Genomic DNA, 14,720 nt, shown 5'->3' on the forward strand with positions numbered 1-14,720 from the left:
CTTGGCTGTTTATATGCTATTGACATTGCAATTCTAACTTACGAGTTGTTTCTCTCCCAATTAGAGGTTCACTGCTTTCATCTTCTACCACAGAAAACACGTTAACAATATATTCTGTTTCAGGTTTCAGATCTTTCAGCACTGTCGTAGTTTCCATCCGACTTACATAAAACTACATAAAATAGAAGCAATGTTAACTAAATGTACAATAAACACATCTGTCATCTTATCTCTAACATAAAATTAATTCCTTGTGAAAATCCTCAGAAATCAATGGTATAGAGCTAAAAATAAGCATGGTCTTAATCCTCTATGTCTTTTGTCTTAGAGTATACCATTACTTTTGCAAATCAAGCTGTAAGGAAAGCTCAGGCAGACACTTGTTTTGACAGGGCTAGATGTATCTAGCACTACTCACAGTGCGCACTGCTTTCACCCACAGTGCACACATATATTACTCAGCAATAAGAACATGAGGAAAGTGACATGGATATATGCTACTACTTTSGAAAAAAAGTCGTTAAACATCCAAAGTAACCTAGGTAGTTACAGCACGTGCCATTAGCAACATCTTGCAGAACAGAAATGGTAGCACAGTCAAGCTGTAAAGCCAGCATGCATTGGAACGGCTGCTTCAAATCTAATCATAAGCTAAATCCTGAGGTCATTACAAAACTAAGACAAAACTCCCAATGAGTCAAATCTGAGTTAGGATTTAAAATCCACATTCAGAGGTGGCACATTCTGAGTTAGGCACATGGAGGTGCCTAACTTCATTCTCCAAACTACCATCACGCCTGGYTGAAGACAGTGATGAGCAATCCTGACTGCCTAGTGTATAGGGTTGCCTGCTACTGGCTCTCTGTGTAGAGAAGTAATAACCACAAGATGCTCTTGACCATTGTGCAGAGAAGTAATAACCACAAGATGAGTCTGACCACATGCATTAACAGTTTGAATCTGTGCCTAAGTACATTCTCCAAAGTACTATCACACAATGCTCATGTAAACACTATTTCACAACCCACATCACCCACTGTCCTTTTCTCTATTAATTAGAAAATGTACTAAAAAGACAGTAAGCCTACCTGTGAGCATGCTCAGAAAATTTCCACTGTACTCATTTAAACCAGCATAAGACAATAGAATATGAACAAAAAGGGATTACTAGAAAATATCATTCAGCTATTTTTAAATACATATATATTATTCCCAGATTAATGATTTTAAAACAAAGTCCACTCCTCATTTCTGTAATTTTGTTTATGGTTTATAAAATAAGGTATTATTGACCTTGGAAGCCTTTTTTCATTTACTGTTATACCACACACAACCTAATAAGCACAAACTTCAGAATGGCATTACTGTGATGCAGAAGTCCAAGGTTATCATGGACAATGCCAGAGAAGAACATACAGCACTAACCTGTTGGGGTCTACCTCCAGAGGCAGGGTAGTATTCAACCCTGTATCTATCGACACTCTCAGAAGGTGGAGTCCAYCTCAGTCTGAAAGAACGAGGTGTCACTTCTGAAATAACTAGGTTAGAAGGAGGTGGCAAATCACCTACAAGTGGAAACAAATTAAAAWTCATTAATTTATTGTTATGTCAACAAGAATAAAAATGTGACTTACAACAACATAAAAATGTTTTTTAAAAACAAACAGTTAAGGAATCTGCCTGTGCTTCTGTTTCTTCAGGAAATTCTCAAAAATACTGTGTGAACAGACAGCTCACCATCACACTCTCAAGTCCACACAAATTCCCTATCCTCCCAGCCCACCTCCAACACCAGTGCTTCACTGGAGGACCATCAGGTAACATGAGTGTTTTCCCATGCCACGCTTTGGTTCTGAGCTGTCAGACACTTATACTTTAAAAGAGCAGAGCTGCTAAAATTTTCTTTATTGAATGCGTGTCAGCAAAGAATCTGCCAGACTGAGCAAAAAGGTGACAAACTGAGCAATGTGTTTCCTGATTCTGGCAAAAAGGCAGGCACATCCAGCCTTGTCTTGCTGTGTTAGGTATAACACAGACGTTGGTGAAAGGAAAGGAAGAACCCCTGAGAGTAGTCTAGGTGGTCTGCACAACTTCCTTAGACCAGCAGCTGAAAAAACAGCCCAGGGCTACACAGTGTTTCCAGAAAGTAAAGAAAAGGAATTAGTAAATCGAGCACATAAATGGAAAGAGGATGAATTAGAATATGGGATGTACCTGGGCCTTTCACACTGTTGCACAGATTTGTGGTTACATCATCAACAATGCTAGCCAGGAAAGAGAAATCTGCAACGTTGTAAGCATGGATGTCATCTGGATCCGTTGCGATCTGCTTCAATTCATTTTCATCTGCATTTTTAATACCTTATAGAAAAGAGATGAGAGTGAAGCTTGTTAGAAACAAGCCATAAACCTAACCCCCTAAACACATTCTTTGAATCCTTTTTTAGATACTTATGTATTTTTCCACTTTTGCATACAGTTAGCACATGGGAGATAGCTTAGCCTATCTCTTCATGTAATACTTACCAACTGCATAAAGTTCCACTCCCTCATCTCTGAGTCTCCTTGAAGGGGTGACTACGTCATCTTGTGATTTGCCATCAGTGATGAGAACACCAATTTTGCGAGCTCTGGGCCTTAGGCCTGCATCTGGTTTGAAGTTGTTCTTTAAGATGAAGTCTAAGGCCATTCCTAGCATGATACAAAGGAGATAACCATCATATACACTATTTTAAACATACAGTCATAGTAAAGCAGAGTATTTCATCCTAGTCATTTCACTCTGACRACATCACTCCACAATTTACTCCCTTCGAGGAGCACTCAGAATCCAACTGAAGTCCATCATCTACACTTACCAGGAACTGGTACCATTTCAGCCCTTTTAAGGTCTCTGAWCTGTTACCTTTTACGCACTACCTTCCTACCCAGTTCCCTGTAGCCTCCCTTCTGGGTCCTCACTTTCTCTTCATCCCAACCCTGACATGGAACTGCCTTTTTTTCTTCTCATATGCCAAAATGCAGCTCTGCAGCTTTTTATCACTCCATCATATTTCTCCAGGCTTCCACTGGGAATATACCGCTACATGCTACGCCTGTTCTCATCCATATATATCCAAAGTGAATTGCAAGCTCCATTGATCACGTACAAATTTGAGCTCACTGAACAACATTAGGGCCAACTACTAAAACTTTTTAATGGAGCTTACGGAAAAATCTAGAAGTGTTACCTACCTGTTAGAGTATTTCCTCCTTTGTATGGTAAGTTGGCTACAGCCTCTAACAAAGCCTGCTTGGTCCTGTAAGCATTGAGATTCCATTCTGTCCTGGGATCTCCACTGTACTGTGCAAGACCTGAAAGAAGCCATTATTACTCGGTTATTAAGTGGCCATGCAGCAGTCATGCCTTGGTTGCCCTCAAACATACAAGGACTTACCAATCTGTACTTTGTCAGGGCCAATATCAAAAACTTCAACAATACGGGCAATGAAGTTCCTGATAGTTTTAAAATTTGGTCGCCCGATACTCCATGAGCCATCCACCAGCAGCACGATATCAGCTTCTGCTCTGGTTCTACATTCTAAACCTGCCATATCAACCAGAAAAATATAACCTTAGCTACATCAAACCATGATAATTTTCTTTCCTCAACCTCTTTTAGATGACATATGTCATGAATTAGTTTCCAAAATATCTCTAGTTTTTTTCACTGGCACTCTGTCAAGTATGACCTACTTGTGAACATTATTCACACTATTCACTTGTTCCATGCCAAAAGCTGTATAATTTCTTTTTTCATGTATGTATTCTTTCAGGAGTAGGTCTTTGAAAATGTATAGGATCACTAAAGTGCTCTTCTCTGTTATCTATTTTGATCCTTAGAGATGGTTGATAACTTGCTTTCAGATTCCTAGGGGGTTGTAAAAGACTACTAAGCTACCCACTGACATAGCAGTGAGCATTATCAGATTATCCAAATTCGCAATATTTTACTCTATGGCTCTGGACGGATCAATTACTGCTTAATTTTCAACTACACAGTAATGGAATTAATAGCATATATTACAAGCACTTTCAAATAAATAGCATTTCTAATTTTTAGGGGAAAAGACTTAGCAATACAGACGGCACAGAAGTTTGCACACATAGGAAAGAAAGAACACAATTTAGAAGAAGATACACAAATATAAACACAAAATCAAGAGATATAGAGGTGACAAGAACAAACATTTATATAAAGCTGCAATGTTCTGAAAAGGGAAGAAGTTATTTCAGGTATCTTCAGTTTACAAATTACAGAATAAAATATGTATCATTTTGTTTTCATCACAAGAAAGATCACAAAATATTTATACAAAGCAGAAAGACGCAATGATTTTATCAGCAGCCATTTGCAAAAAGAAAAATCCTTGTTCTCTCTCTTTTCCTGGAGACTGTGTTACCAGCTGCAAATTTTCTGGCTTCCTGCCATCAGAGCTTCTGGTCTTTATATGGAAGAAATCCCATTGAGAAAAATCAGCCACACTCATCACAGTTGAAAGATATTGTGATTTCATATATGTTCCACATAAGTGATCCAACACTGCAGACTCATGAATATAACTATTCCATGTACCTGGGGGTTAAAAGCATGATCCTCTTCTGCATAGAAAATATAGATCTAGTCTTTAATCAGGACAATAAAATAGATCGGGAGTAGGGTTTAAATAAAACCATGTTAGTTCAAAAAATTGCATGCATAACTTTCATATTAAAGTTAAGGTTAGCTTCACGTATAATGTAACAGTTAAACTATTTTGACTTGTATTTTTCTTCCAACTACCATAGTTCCCCAAATGGAAAATTCTAGCAAAGGCACCAGACCTAGGGTGATTTTTTCCCCCTATTAATATATAATGTACTATTACATTTACAGTCTCAGATATAAAATTCTTTTTTCACATTAACCTTGACTCAAATCCATGCATTAGTAAAACAAATTAGCTTAAAGATTATAACACTGAGGAAAGAAATGACAGCTGCAGTAATAAAAAATAACAAACTATTCTTTATGTAATTATTTTTCTGCCAGAATTATTATAGTTTTACTCAAATGTCACTGATGGCCTGTTATGTAATTCTTCTCAGTTTAACTTTATTGTATTAGACTACAGTAGGATTGCTATAACTTTTGAAGTTTCTAAAAACGCTGTTAATAAAATTTTCACATGGATAATATTTTTACACAGCCTGATGTGGAAAGAGGGCATCAAAGTTAAGACAAAACAATATAGGGTCAACTGAATGCTGTACTTAACAGTTAGAAACTTTTTTTCTTTAATTAATTCTGAAAGGCCTTTGCAGTTATGTTCTTCCTCCTTGACAAATATTCTGTTCTCTCTGACAGATATGCAAAGCTTGAGATAGCAGAGGAGAAAGATCTGCACTTCTACCTGTATGCTTGGCTATTAGGCAGCAAAGACCTGCTGCAKATAAGTTCTTAACACCTTCCATGAAGGCAGACTGAGTCCTGAAACTCTGTTTGTTCAGTATTTTCCAAAAATATGGTGGGCAGAGCTGTTCAATGCGCTTGCAGAGGCCCATTACCCACACAGAGTTCTTMTGTTACCAGAAGCTACGCAGAGAGAAACCCCCAAACAGACTGGGGAGTGAATTGCTGAGAATACTCAGCAACTGCATGTCTGTACTAACCCTCTTCCATCTATAGTAGAAGTAACTAAATAATGGTTACATCACATATAAATGTGAGACTTCCCCAGCTATCAATTCTTTGCTCGTTATATATTTATTATATCTTAGTCTAAAAAGGAAAAGTCACCATGTAAGGACAAACAAAGGGCTAAAGATCCGCTTCAAATTCTTTGTTCTACTCCTGCAAACACCCTTGTAGATGAGCCATGATCTCTGCTCAGGAATTTGACCTTATGTGATTTAACACAGATGCGGATGGCTTGCAAATGCTATGCAGCTGGCTTTAAGTGATCAGCAAACATGGCTCGCATGAGTGATCATTTTTGTAAGATCATCTAAAGGGTGCAGAGGACTAGGACCACGAAAGAGGGCATATTTAGTGGTCATTTCAGACCACATATTATATCATCAGAATAGTGAGTACACTGAATCCTGTAAATAAACATTTACGTGCATTAGCAAAATGATAAGGTAATGCTGAGAAACTCTTTTGATCTTTTTCATCTATAATCTAAGACTAGATTTTCTTCAATTCAATCATGTTTACCTCTAGATAGAAATGGCTCCGATGTAGTATCTGAAAGGGTGGTCATCTCTTGTCCAACTAGAGGGCTGCTCTCTCCTCCATCAAACATTCCAAAAACATTTACCTTATATGTAGTTCCTGCCCTGCAATAGTTAAGCAAATGTACTGTAACTAAAGCCACTTGGCTTGCTAAATACTTACAATTCACTTATAAAATCTTCACCATTTTGCTCCACAGAAAATAAAGTGCTAAAATGCAAAACTCAAAGACCAGTTCTTCCACTGAAGCCATGAAACTTTGACAATTTAAGAGCTGGTTCTAAATCTGTACTTACAGAGTTTTTTTGTTCAAGTCATTTAAGACTTCTAATGGTTCTATTTTTAATATATTCAGTTTATATGCATACAATTCCTAAAAGATTTTGATGTGCTCTGAAGCCCACTTTATAAATCCAACCCTCTGAAAAAATGGATCCAGAATTAAACTAAGAATTTTTAATATTAAGAACTTTTGGGAGAAACTTTAGAAATCCCAACTTTCTCTTCCAGTGTCCCATTAGCTCTCCCATATGTGAATGCTGCCTCTGACTATATCTTTGCCTCCTTTAGGTCCCATGAGAACCCCACAAATGACAGAGATAATCTCAGAAGAGCCATGTCAGGTGCCTTTCAAAGACTGCATAACAATATTCTTACAGTTTATTGCCATAAGTACTTCCTCACTTACAGCATATTTTGCAAGGCATTCCAACCCTGGATCACGATTAAACAAAACCTTAAGCTAAAGGTTTTTCTTTTTTTTTTTTAAGATTGTTATTATTATCCATACCTAAGCTCCTCTAATACCACTGTGCTGTCGTACGGCCCCACTATTAATTCTCCAAGGCTTCTATCATCTTCAGTAGGGTGGAAAGTTACTTTGTAACCCTTCACTTGCCCTGGGGCTGGCTCCCAGGTTACTCGGAAACTTGACATAGTAGAATCAGAAGTTCTCAGATTTCTAGGTGGTTTAAAAGGAGAGGCTGCAAAGATGAAAAGAAGCTTTAAATCAGGTCTGCTTATGAAAAAAACAAAAAAAACAAAGTATTCTTTCTTGAATGTAAAAATCTGTAAGCAAATTCAGTGATATAATTGACTATGAATTTTATTAGATGTATGGTACCCATTTTTAAAAAGAATTCTAAACTCTATGTGCCTTTCTTTTGACATAAACACAAATATCAAGATATGAAAGATGAGATTCACTTTACCTTGTTTTAGCTATCTAAAAGTTAGGTAAGTAGACTAAAATTGTTATCAATGTTCCCTCTACAGTCAAGGAACAGAAAGATAGACACTAATTCATCTCATCGGTTCTAAACATCCATCTGATCTTAGAATACATGCTGACAGTAGGTGGACTGTCAGGTAGAAGGACACCTACTTTCTCTATTAATTACAGAGAAAGTCTAYTTGACCAGCTTAGACTGGCTTTCTCTCTCTTAAATGGCTCCAAGTAGGTGGGCAACATAAACCAAGAGAGAAACCACGAGAGCTTCCTCTCAAACCAAAGCCAGAAAATTTACTGTAGGCAAAAGCAAAGGACAACCAGTTCTCCATCACCAACATCACCTCTCTAGCTGCCTTCTCCTCAGGGCACCCTTGGTCTAAGAGGTCCGCATGGAGACAGTGAAAGCAAGGCCTCTTTCATAAAAAAGAGTCCTGACAACAGTCCTCTCCTTTCACATGCTCAGGGCCTCGCAGCTCAAGCAACTTCACCAGCCACAGGTGTGGCTGTATGTCAACAAATAATTYGTAAGAGGAGTAACAGCCAAATGGCTTGAGGTTTATAGGTCAAGAGCAATTCTACCTGAAAACCCAGTACAGGTCAGTGCTCACAGATAAATGCAATGTTTAACAACCATGTTGCTAGTTTCTGCATCACTTTTCATTTTGTGTAAATCTGAAGTACAATTCCATATCGAAAAATACCACAGCAGCATAATCTCAAAATTGCAGAAAAGGACAGTAGAATAACAAGAAAGTAACTACTGTAGCTTTGGAAGAAAATGATGAAAACAAGTAAGAGCTTGATTGATCCCTGTGCCTACACAATTGTCTAACTAGAACTGAAAGATCATAAATGCCCTCAAATTATGAATTCCAGTGGGAAACAGTAGCTGTACTCCCCACTCATAAARAAAAATACAGCCTCCCTCTCTCATCTCCTAGGACAATTCTCTCTGAATTACCATAACAGCTTCAACTTCAACTAACTAGATCACTTGGGCTYCACTTGCTTCCAAAGAGTGTTTAGCACCATAGTTATTTCCACAGGAAGTACAGTGGTACACACTCATCTATATCAACACAAATAGGTCAAAAATCAAAAGCAGATGGATAATCTGAGATTTATCTCAATATAATTTGCAAGATTGAAAAGGGAGATTTTGAACAAGACCTGATCAAGTTTTCATCATTGCTCTACAAAAATTATATTTTGATTTTTAAAAGAGTCTTCCTTCAGTAATTAAGGTGCTGATATCTCCACTGTAGAAGACTTGTTTCTTACTTCCTATCATCATTCAATATGAACTATCTCCTGAGAACAGAGGATGGGATAAAATACTTATAATGTACCTCAGTGAACTGTACTAGCCCAACATATCCAGAAACATCTTGAAAAAAATTCTGTTTTGGTAATGGTCCTGTAACTACGGGGAAAAAATGGCTCTAAATCCACTTAATTTGATTTGGAAAGCAAGAGGCAATTTCCTTATAATAAGAAAAACCTGTATCAGGTACTGAATAAAGGCAGATTAGGGAGCGTTTTGCTTTTATACTGAAAAGAAAAAAAAAAACCCTCTCCAGGACTTAATCAATGTTTTATTGTTTCAGGTTCAGAGATGACTGTTTATCCAAAAGATCRTGGTCTCCAAGGTCAGACTTCCACTGATGACTCTTTAAAATCATATCCTCRCCTTCTAACTACTGCAGGTCTTCCACAGAAAATATGGTAACAAAAGAAGAAAAAACTAAGTAACAGGATACAAGATAGCTATTTAGTGAATATCCAGGACCAAAACGCAAATTATGAAGTGACTGACAACACGCGATGAAATAGCCTTCTGAGAAACACTGTCTTCCTCACAAGCTACCAAGAAATATACATTGTCTCATTAACTTGAGGACAATCTTTGAAAACAAATTCAGTATTCTGAACCAAAAACACATCTTCAGAATCAAATGGTAAAATGTTGTGCTCGGTCTATGCCATCAGTGAAATTTCCAACAAATCAAACTCTGTTCTCAGCCTWTAACAATTTCTTTATTTTTCCTGCTAATTCCTGATCTTGGCAGATTTCACMATAGCTTTTCCAGTTMTTGTACTTACTGCTTTTAAGCATAAAACTTTCATTATCAAATCATGTACTAGAATATAATACRTACCTGTTGTTCCTTCTGCTTTTCKTGATTTTCCTTGTCCAAAATCATAAATTGGAACAACACTGAGGTCATACGTAGTTTGAGGCTTAAGTCGCTTTAACACTATGCTTGTGGTAGGAGCATTTACTCTTCCAAACATCTGCCTTCCTCCACTCCGTGGTCGGTAGTAAACACGGTAAGACAAGACTTTCCCAGGTGACGGCTGCCATGTAACTCTCATTGTATGCTCTGTCTCGTTGTCTACAGTCACAGTCCTGGCATTTGGTGACACTTTTCAGTGTAAAAATATGGATAAATGTTTACTTTGTMACATAAAGATATATTCAAATATATGCCTACAAAATTCATTTAGTCAGATTAAAAAAATCCATGACTGCCTTCAAAATTACAGTGTCATTGAGTAGGAGGACACAGAGGAACTTCACAGGCCATTGTTTATTTCTTTTATAATTTTAATGTACTAAACAAACATAAATCTGCTCTCTACTACAAAGAAAAACTGAGTGAAGGATAAGTTATGCAATGAATGACACTGCGTAATTAGGAGTTTTATATAGTAACACTTCTCTGTAATCTATTAAGTAATGAATTCAACACTCTCAAGTGGAAGTGATAAATTATATAGCCATTGCTGTTTTACAGACAAAATGCCCTAAAGAGTTAAGATTTTCTATATTTGGAGTTTATGGATCTGATAAGATTTGGATAACTRTCTAAACTCCTGGCTGCTGGGCTCCATACAACAGATTTTCCAAGCCTTTGGAAAGTCACTCTCCACCAGTTGTAGGATGGTAACAGTGCTGAAGTGAGCCAACAGACAAAGTATTTTCTCTACAGATTGCAGCACTCAGCCTCTAAAACATATTCCAGACTGTACAAATGTTACAAAAGACCTGAAGTGAAATGAAAGGTATGTAATGCTGGCTGTCAGCTAGAATAAGCCATCTAGGTTTTGGCAAGACAGAACCTTCCTGGCATGCCAGAATCAGTCAGTATTTCATCACACAGTAAAGTAGGCTTTGCAGGCTATGGTATCCTCTCCCAGTCTTAGGAACAGAGAATTTTTAGTCATGTTTGCACCAGAAAGAGGTAATGTTAGTTAGCCTCAGGTCTACTGATAGGCCTGGCAGAGTTCCCTCAGGCAGCAGACCGRGAGAAGCACCAGATTATACAGCTAAGCTGCCTACTTAACTGGGACTGCTGTCCTTGCAGAGAGGAGGAGGGCATGTGGGACAGCAGTCTGCTCTGGATGAGAGGGAGACAGCGCTTACCAATGGCAGCAATCACTGCTCCTATCAAAATCATCCCCTGAGCMTCCATTTGAGGACTAACATGGAAAGGAAACTGATTCTCTGGGAATTTACCCCATCTTTCCTTCTCACTCTACCCATAGTCTTCTTCCATCTCCTTTCCAGCAGCCATAGCTATGAAAGGTTGGCTTCATATTAACTTTCARACAAAATCACAGCACAAATCACTGACTGATATGGTTAATTCTTGCTGAATCCAAGTCTACAAGACATAGAAGGCACCATTTTTTTTTAATAGTCAAACAAAAAGCCAGAATTCACTGATTTGAGATGGGATTTTGTTTGGAGGGGACTACGGAAAACAAAGAAAAACAAATCCCATTTTCATTGAAATRTGTTATTTTTATCAAAAACAGAACGCTATAGGTGACGGCTATAGGTGATGTACAACACTCACCATCAGTAAAAGCCTCTCCTTCTACAGGGTCTCCTTCTCCACTGCTGTAGGTTGCATATACTGAAATCCTGTATTTAGTCTCTGGTTCCAAGCCTTCCAGCACAGCGTCCACTGTATTTCCAGGTACTCTCTTCTCTCCCATTGTATCATCATAAAGTGATTTCCATACTATCCTATAATCCTGAACTGCTCCTGGAGCTGGCGTCCATGATAACCCAACTGTAGTGTCAGTTATGTCTGTGGTAACCAGGTTACGAGGTGAACCACGTTCTGCAAGAAAGGAAACGATAAACTGTCACTAAAATACAMATAGTAAAAGTTAAAGTACAAAGAGAAAAGCAAATGATCATAAGAGTGGAATAAACTTTTCATATCAACACTAGTTCCAGTGAAATATATTTGTAGTTCCAGGAGAAAACTGAAGGCTTCATCCAGCAAAACACTTATTTGTAGTTAAACTATAAATAAWCCTATCCCTTACAATGGGCACAAGTAAAGAAGACTTGTATCTGAGTGAACACAGTACTTTCAAGTTCTCTGAGGATCTCATTATTTTATACTATTCTTATACCACATGTCTTTATATGTATGTCCTCCACAAATAGCAGTACTCATATTTATATACGGAAATCTGTATACCATGGGATCCTTTAGACAATTTTAAAGTTTTTTTTCCACTACTGAAGGAGAAATTTTTGTAGTTAACAAGAATAAGCCATAGTCTACTGATGAACACGAAATAAATTCAAATATTTATATATTTGGCTTGTTTGTGAAGGAAAAAAAAAGAAGAGTCTAATTGTGACCAACAGAATTTCTGCCTCTGAGAGCATACTTGAGGGCAAAGCTGACTGAATGCTTCAGGAATAATAATAAAGTCATTCTAGTTGGTTTTAGTGCACCTTTGCCATTCTCATGTCACCTTATTCTCTAATCCCAAAKTAAGAACAGCACGTTTTTTTCCCCATATCATATATCACTCAGGCAAGATGTGCTGCTGTTTTCAGCTGTGGTCTTTCCAGCATACAAGAACTATGTGTCTGGCTGCTGCCCTAGCAACCTCACTCATCTCCATCAGCTATTTAATTCTACCTGTTTACAGCTGATGTGCCACGTGCTTACAACATGCAGCACCATCCCCACCTTTACCATAGCAAGACTTTCATCTCTTTCCTTCCTATAGGTAGCTCTAACCAACCTGGAATGAAGGATGCAGCTCATCACAGAAGCTGTCAGCTGGATTAGCGAGTCTCATCTAACACATCACAACAATTCCACTGCTTTAAAATGGCACTTACTGGTAGAAAGCAGTGCAAAAATAGCAGTACCTCTGTTTAATGTTTAAATACACTTATAACATATGTTCCACTTTCCCTGTTACAGTGGCTGGCTTTTGCTGGCAGGAAAGGAGCACCGACTGTTGGTTGTAACRCAATGGCCTCACTGTAGCAAAATTTGCCAAAGGCACATACAAAACCAGATCCATATCCACATAAAAAACACTTGTTTTTTTTGGTGTGCATGCTCTGTGGCCTTTCTTCCTGCACATGACATTCCTGAGAAAGTGCTCAGCATGAGGACCTAAACACCTGAGGTGGTCTTATGGCATCACAGTTAAATTCCACTCGCACTGATAAAAATGTATCTCTGTATTATACTACAGCAACCATAGGACCTGATTCAAAATTCTTTGGACAGAAATTCAGTACCTAACCAACTTCTACTGCTCAGGCTCATCTCRGGCACAGATGCCACTAGTTCCAGAGGCCTGGAGCAGTTTCAATCCAAGATTAAAAGCCATAAATTGTCCAAAGTCAGATACTCTGTTCCAGTTTTCATATTCATCTTTCACCTCCACCACAAATCTACAACTTTCATACCACTGGAACGATTAGGACTACCAGTATAAAGGCTTCATTTTGAAAGGATCATGTTGCAGCATGACCTCATTAAATCTGAGACAGTGAATCCCACTTGATTTAATGATGAATAGAAATTAGCATCAACCCATTGCAACAGCAATGGCAATAAAACAAAGATTCATTACATTCACAGATTACACAATCAGAGGGCATCCCTAATCATCTAGCTGACCCTATCAAATATAGCTAATAGAGCTTGTAATAGAATTGCTTTCTGATCTGTTCAGCTTTTTAATCTAATCCAAAATCCTGTGGTATCTCATGAAGTTTTTCTGGAACTTTTACATCAGTTCTTACGATTTTACTCTTCACACTGATTTTTCACCCTGACAATATAAATTAGCACAATTTATGGTATCTTCTTTTCACAAAAAGATTGTCAGACATAGGGTTTTGGTAAGTTATATTATTTATAATTTTACAAAAAGATCAGTTATACATAGTGAAAAATCTATAGTTAAAAGGCCCAACTCTGCTTTTGCTTCATGCAGGCTCACTGAATTCAATGACTGTGTTAAATGAAAGCCATGGCAGAATCTTAACTCTAAAGACCAATTTTCCTGGAARCCTGAAAAAGGATTTGTCTTCAAAAGTAAATTACACCAATTTTTCTGTCTACTCTTAAGCTTCTACTCCCAAATCTTGGCATTTTCATATATATGTATGTATATAAAAAAGGCAATGCAAATGGAAAAAATATGGAAAACTTAAGTTGATAGAATGCACAGATGTCTCACAATAAAAAACTTTCTTTCCATATTTTAATGTAATATAAATATACAAGTCACTTATTTTGGCTACTTTAAAACATGGCTCTGCCACAACATGATTTCAGCATTAAACTATCTGCTACCACAGCGCAATTCTTTGCAAGTCTACCCTTGGACACTACAGCTAATGATATATGCTGGAAACACTGCAAAAATAACCGCGTATTTAAAACCATTATTGATTAAGTCATTATTGAGCCCATTAAAAAACAGAGGAAAGTAATTTGTTTGGAATGGACTGTAATGTACGCCAGTTATCATAATACAGTAGTTCTGAAAAAAATATCCTTTGGAACTAAATATGGCTTTTTATAAGGCAAGGTAAGAGAGGGAAAAGGGACTGGGAATCCAACCAAACCACTAGAACTAAATGGAAATTTTTGACTTCAAATAGTTGGAAACTGCTGACAAGACAACTTATCTACTAAGGGAAATTAGACTTTTTATATGTTACACTGCAACAGAAAACACTTCTTTAACATAACACACTAACTTGATTGGCACCTCTTGTGTGAGGTGGAAGTTCACTGACAGCTTTTTTCTGCTCCCTAGAACCTCTCACAAGTGTTTTTATACTAGGAGAGCAGCTGTGTTTAAGATGCAGACAAATTGTGACTCCTTAACTATTAGAATTCCATCAAGTACCATCTAAGCTACGAAGAGTCAAGAAATGTAGG

At 37.5% G+C, this 14,720-nt stretch overlaps 1 protein-coding gene across 4 annotated transcripts in view; it reads right to left on the minus strand.

Annotated features, from left to right (window-relative positions):
* Positions 1-14,720, minus strand: part of COL12A1 (collagen type XII alpha 1 chain) — a 104,658-nt gene that overhangs the window by 58,926 nt on the left and 31,012 nt on the right. For all 4 annotated transcript variants that reach the window (XM_085316051.1, XM_085316052.1, XM_085316053.1 and 1 more), the window contains 10 exons: positions 11,352-11,621; positions 9,648-9,914; positions 7,048-7,240; positions 6,240-6,361; positions 3,438-3,587; positions 3,235-3,354; positions 2,527-2,691; positions 2,215-2,361; positions 1,426-1,565; positions 43-172 (listed from right to left, as the gene is read on the minus strand). In XM_085316051.1, coding sequence (XP_085172177.1) covers positions 43-172; positions 1,426-1,565; positions 2,215-2,361; positions 2,527-2,691; positions 3,235-3,354; positions 3,438-3,587; positions 6,240-6,361; positions 7,048-7,240; positions 9,648-9,914; positions 11,352-11,621 — 1,704 coding nt within the window. The remainder of the gene's footprint in view (positions 1-42; positions 173-1,425; positions 1,566-2,214; positions 2,362-2,526; positions 2,692-3,234; positions 3,355-3,437; positions 3,588-6,239; positions 6,362-7,047; positions 7,241-9,647; positions 9,915-11,351; positions 11,622-14,720) is intronic.

The sequence above is a fragment of the Rhea americana genome, unplaced genomic scaffold (assembly GCF_003343005.1).
Source record: "Rhea americana isolate MKP2758 unplaced genomic scaffold, rheAme1 scaffold_45, whole genome shotgun sequence".
Classification (NCBI taxonomy): Eukaryota; Metazoa; Chordata; class Aves; order Rheiformes; family Rheidae; genus Rhea; species Rhea americana.